General features: G+C 37.9%; 1 protein-coding gene across 1 annotated transcript; it reads right to left on the bottom strand.

The window, feature by feature from the left end:
* Positions 1-648: 648 nt before the first annotated feature.
* Positions 649-5,620, bottom strand: LOC146704386 (guanylyl cyclase inhibitory protein). The gene is made up of 4 exons (XM_085465122.1): positions 5,422-5,620; positions 4,118-4,250; positions 2,008-2,350; positions 649-1,485 (listed from the first exon to the last, which is right to left on the bottom strand). Exons 1-4 carry the CDS (start codon positions 5,490-5,492, stop codon positions 1,343-1,345), a joined length of 690 nt encoding a protein of 229 aa, XP_085321248.1. The 5' UTR covers positions 5,493-5,620; the 3' UTR covers positions 649-1,342.
* Between the last annotated feature and the right edge of the window lie 37 nt (positions 5,621-5,657).

Raw genomic sequence — 5,657 nt, 5'->3', positions numbered from 1 at the left:
GGATTGGCCTGGAATTTAAATGGGAGTCCTGGTGCGTTCACTGTAACGTGCCTAACATAGGAGCTGTGAGTTTTCTGCGGGAGATTCAGTCATCTCCGGTACGGGAAATGATTCAGAGAAACCAGAAACTGTTTGAAAAAAACAAAACAAACATTTTTATTGTCATCTTGATGTAGGAATAGTCACAACCAACAGCAGCTTTCACACACAGCGGTCCGTCGAGCTAAGTAACGCAAAAGTGAAATTCCCCATGTTTTCCTGGATCGGGGAAGAGACGTATTCCTTAAATTCTTGGAAGCCTTACTTTTGTGGCTAGTGAGCTTTAAAGAAGTACAGGCGACACCAAGTGGTGTTAAAGCGTCAGTGACGAAAAAATAAATAAATACATAAATAAAATAGAATAAAATAAAATAATAATAGCATGATTCTCCGAGCGTAAATTTTAAGAAATAGATGTGTAAAAATTACATTTTTTAAAAATCACATTGGTCATTTACTGTCCTGTAATTTCAAAAATACATGTTTAAAATGGTGGTTTTTTTCCACAGAAAACGTTTTAACACTATATATCTACTGTAAAAATAAATAAATAATGTAGTAGTAAAAAAATAGTAACTTTTCTTTAATTTTTATTAGTCTATTACCCAATTACTTTGATGTAGCATGAATACCCATTGGTGAGGCCTCATTAGTGGAGATGTCTTCTTTCTGTTTTGTTTTTGTGCATAACTTCTGTGTCTGGGCACTCCTCTGGATATTCTTACACCAGAGAAGAGCTTCTTAACTTTGATCACCACCTGCACTCATGTATATATCTATCTACTTAGCACTTTTAATTCTTATTCTTATTTTTATTTTTATATCTATTTAAGCGTTTATGACAGTATGTTTGCACTAAGCACCGCAGCAATTTCCTAATGTTGTAAACCTGCTCAACATTTGGCAATAAAACCCTTTCTGATTCTGATTCTGATAATGTTATTAGGGTCCATTACTTTGTGCAAGTTAATCTGTCCACAAGTGCAGAATTTATAATAACAGTTCTTTTTTTTCTTTTTTCACTCACATGTGTCATGTGTACATTATGGATTTACATATGTAAATTCATACTTTTTCTAAAATCTGGTATGTTTGAGTAACATTAATAACCCAGAACAGAGCAATACATAAAAACACAAACACGGCATTTCAGCTTGTGGAAGCTTGATAAAATAAGCTCCAAATGTTACAGCACTCTAAAGCAGCTACGACAAAGTTATCCAATAGATGAAGATTGAATTTAATTCATTGAATTTTTAGCCCAAACACTGGCTGGTCCAGTGTGCCTAAATAGTGAACCACTTCAAATTAACCGTGGGTTTTCCAAAGCGGTGTCCCTCTTCAGCGGCCTCCCCACCTTCACGGTGCTCGGGTCACATTCCAGCATCTCTCTGATCCAATTGTCATCCAGCGCTCCCTCTATGAACTCTTCCAGACTGATGATTGCTGCAAGGACGGGCACCGATTAGACAAACACCACTGGACTGACTGTTAATAATCTGTCTGTGAGGGTTGATACTAGTGAATGGAAAGTTTTGGGGCTAAATTTGGGGAACCACCGTCAGTAAAATATGCCTCTGTATATTATCCAGAGTATTGGTTGTCTTTAATTATATCAAAATGGAAAAGAGCAAATCATATCTTTTAGATTAACATTTTTGCCTCTTACTTATTTTGTGGGTTGAGCAATCCATTTGCATTTTGTTATTTTTAATCAGCATCAAACATGCTACAGTTTTGTCTTCAATTAGCCTTATTAGGCTTCAAGGATGTTTTTATTGTTTAAAGTTGTTACTAAAGATACTTTTAAAAACAAACCACATTTTAGTGGTGGATTTATTTATTTTTTTAAATTGGATTGTTTACCTTTTCTATAGAAACATATATAATCAACTTTGATACACATAGAAATAACATTGCAGTATGATTACACGCAAAAAGGAGGGAAAAGTCGCCACCTTTCCTCACCGTTATTGTCTTTATCTAATCTCACAAATATCCTGCTGGTGCATTCTTCAGCTGTAAGTGGGTTCGGTTTGGTTAAACCAGCAGCCACGTTCATCTTATAAACAGCCTGTCCGAACAAAGAAACGCACATCAGTCGAACTGCAACATCTGGCACATCTTCTGTTTTATATACCACGACACAGAGCCTGTACACCTGCATGATCTCCAGCATTTCCTCCTTTGTGATGGCTCCGTCTCGGTCTTTGTCATAGAGCTTGAATGACCAGCGCAGTTTCTCAACAGCTGAACCTTCAATAAGCATGCTGATGGCCATGACATACTCTCTGAAGTCAACCACCCCATCCTGAAAAAAAAAAAAAAAAAAAGCACCACACAGTTAATGTTTTGTTTCAGTTTTGTGATGCATGACTATGAAAGCATGTCCTTTCTTTTAGTTGTCTTCAATATGCCTGGAGAACTATTTCTGAAGGATATTCAAAGATTTTTGGATGTTTGCTGCCTTTTGTTCAGTTCTGTCAAGATGATCTCACAGATACGCCTTTAATTCACTGGCAGTGTGTTTGGGATCACCATCATGCTGAGAAATGAAGCTGTTGCTAATTAGTGTCTTTCCAGATGGTATTGTATGATGGATCAAAATTTGATTGTAATTTTTGCACTCTTAATTTAATCAATTTTGACAAGATCCCCACCACCACTGGCCGCCCCCTACAGAGCCTCCATTGCGTTTTAGAAAATGGCTCTACACACTCACTGTTGTACCCATCCCCTGACATGACCCCTACATTCTGACAATCATTTAAACATTTCACATTTGGATTCATCTCGCCACCAGACCTGTTTTAGCTGATTTTCAGTCCAGATCTTGTGTAATTTTCATTCCTCAGCCTTTTCTTCCTGTTTCCATTCTATATGAATGGTTTCTTCACAGACACCCTTCCACGAGACCATTTCTCTTTAACCTCCAAAGACCTGAACTCTTCCACGGCATGCGCTTTTAGTTTCTCTTTGATATTTGGGCTGATTGGGACCTGATGAATGTAAAAACAAAGAATTACCAGATTTTTTTTTTTTTTACCTAATTTTTGTTTCTAAGAAAAATGAGAGCCACATATGAGGATATTCGTTTCGATAGAACAGTAGCAGTATAATGTCCTCGTAAGTGGATATCAGGCGCTTGTAGAGCAAAATTGAGTATTTATGTCTAAATAACCCAAAATGTGATGTCCACATTTGTGGACACCAGGTCCTAGGAGGTTAAGCTTCAGCATGATAATCTAATACATGGATCAACTGAAGGCCCAGATGCATCTCTGAGCAAAACTACCACAAATTTATGCCTGTCAAAATATCTAATTTTTGGCACTTTTCATAGATTAAATGACAATAAATGCTTTGAATCTTGAATCTCTTTGAATCCAAAGATATTGGAACAAATTATGTACTCTTGAGACTGGCTCCCAGGCTTCCTACAGATACAATTTTAAATGGGCTATTCGTTAAACTTATGTGAAGACAACACTGGTTCATCCCTTGAATTAGGTGCCCTTTTATTGCCTGAATGATTCAGTGTTAAGTGAAAAAAATAATTCCTCTAAAATATTTCAGGCACAAAGAGTGAAAAAAAAGTGTGTTTTTCTATGAATACTTTTTTGGAAGACCTGGATAATTATTACTCAGGTTTACTTTAACCTCCTAGGACCTGGCGTCCACATATGTGGATATCACATTTTGGGTTGTTTTAGACCAGAATACTACATTTTGCTCTACAAGGGCCTGATATCCACTTACAGGGATATTATACTGCCACTGTTCTATTGAAATTTAAAGCCAATGTCCTCATATGTGGATCTCATTTTTCTTAGAAACAAAAATTAGGTTAAAAAAAAAAATCACATAATTCACTGTTTTTACATTCATCAGGTCCCAATCAGCCCAAATAGCAAAGAGAAATTAAAAATGCATGCCATGAAAGAGTTAAGGTCTTAGGAGGTTAAAACTTTGCAATTCTGGATTTCATGGAGGCAAAAATATAAAGAAGTGAGTGGTGACTCAATACTTTTTCAAGACTCCTGTACTGTATAGACCTACTCTATAGAGTCATGCTTACCCCATTGCTGTCGAGCGTGCGGAAAATCTGTTCTGCATACTCTGCTGACTCACTGCCCACAGTTCCATCACAGAAATGCCTTTGAAACTCGTGAAGAGCGATTAGCCCACTTGGACACTCGATAACAAACTTTCTGCCACAGATAAAAACAACAGTTTGTGTTTTAATACACCAAAGGATTTGGAAAACAAGGGGAGTTTGAGAGAGGGGTCTGATTTGAGAGAAAATGTGTCTTAAATTGAGAATCAGTGGAATTAAGGTCAACCCATCCCCAACCTGTGTGGATTACATGTGTTTGAAAGCTTATTTACAGAGTGCGGCACAAGTGCCAAGATAATTAGGCCAAATGACATCATGGCAGAGTGAAGCTGATCAGTCCACAGGAGATAATACTTTACTTTGTTGCTGATGCTGTTAGTTTTGCAGATTTGCCTGCAAAAACAACAAATTCTAATCTGGCTAAATACACTGGAAAGTCCTACAATGCTAAAATCAATAAGAGTAAAAATAAATGTATTGATCCCAAATTCAAGTACACTCTCGCGCTGATGGATGCTTATTTTAAATATGCTCAAACATTATTTAACCATGAAATTAGCACATGCGCAAGTAATTACAATGAGCGCCAGATTGCTCTAAAAACTACATTTCAGATTTTTGTAATACTCTTGTCTCTGGATGATGTCAGTGAGAGCAGATTTCCTAATGTGGTCAAAAGTTCCCATTCAGCTGCTGTTTATACCTGTTGTTTGGAGGGGCAGCCAATCAAAGCAAAGTTGGCCCAGGAGGCAAAACTGCTTGTTTCAGTCAGAGAATGAATTGAAGTCCAGGATAATAGATGTGCAAGGATTGTTTTGAACAAAAAATCTCTTTAAGTTGTTCTATAAATTTCATTCATTTTCACCCCTGTGTTGAGCAGCTGGATAAAACATGGACAGGTCACCCAGTCTAACTCAGGGCAACGCAGAGGCAATCACTCAGCTTATATTTACGCCCATGGTCAATCTGGTTTCAGGACTTCACCTAACAAGGACATCTTGGGACTGTGAGAGAAAGCTGGATTACCTAAAAAGAACCCACGCAGGAACAGGGAAACCATGCAACCTCCACACAGAAAGGCTCCACCCAGCTAGCAGGTTCAAACAAAGAACCAACTTGCTTTGAGTCTTCAGTACTAACCACTGCACCACCATGCCATGTCTGTTCCGTTCTGGGCATGAACGTAATAATCAATTTAAGGCTAAAGAAAATCTGCATCTGTTTTCAACTTCCTGTAAAAATTTAAGACAAATTCAAAAGCTTACCTGAACCATTCATACAGCTCTGTAACATATGACTTGCTTCTTCCACAAGTCCGGACAGCGGCTTGGCCCATACTGTAAAGACAAAGCAGCTCCGCACTCACCACTGACTTTACTTTGCAGAAATCCCAGCTTACGCTATGCTTTCTTAGTTGCTCCAAGCACTGCCTTATCACATCTGACAAATTACTCTGAGCTAATCTCCTCACATGAGGGGAGGTGGGGGGACAAAGAGAACA

This window comes from Copadichromis virginalis, linkage group LG7, assembly GCF_057382275.1.
Source record: "Copadichromis virginalis isolate Kocher_CV1m ecotype Utaka linkage group LG7, C_Virginalis_male_GT1.1, whole genome shotgun sequence".
Classification (NCBI taxonomy): domain Eukaryota; kingdom Metazoa; phylum Chordata; class Actinopteri; order Cichliformes; family Cichlidae; genus Copadichromis; species Copadichromis virginalis.
The sequence above is the reverse complement of the archived record's forward strand: the minus strand, read 5'-3'. Positions and strand labels throughout refer to the sequence as shown.

Bases quoted from the DNA above. Each gene is read 5' to 3' on its own strand.
- LOC146704386 (XM_085465122.1), bottom strand. From the start codon at position 5,492: ATGGGCCAAGCCGCTGTCCGGACTTGTGGAAGAAGCAAGTCATATGTT. The intron at 4,251-5,421 runs GTAAGCTTTTGA...TATCTGTGGCAG, and splicing joins GAGCTGTATGAATGGTTCAG to AAAGTTTGTTATCGAGTGTC. The intron at 1,486-2,007 runs GTGAGGAAAGGT...CCGTCCTTGCAG, and splicing joins ATTAGATAAAGACAATAACG to CAATCATCAGTCTGGAAGAG.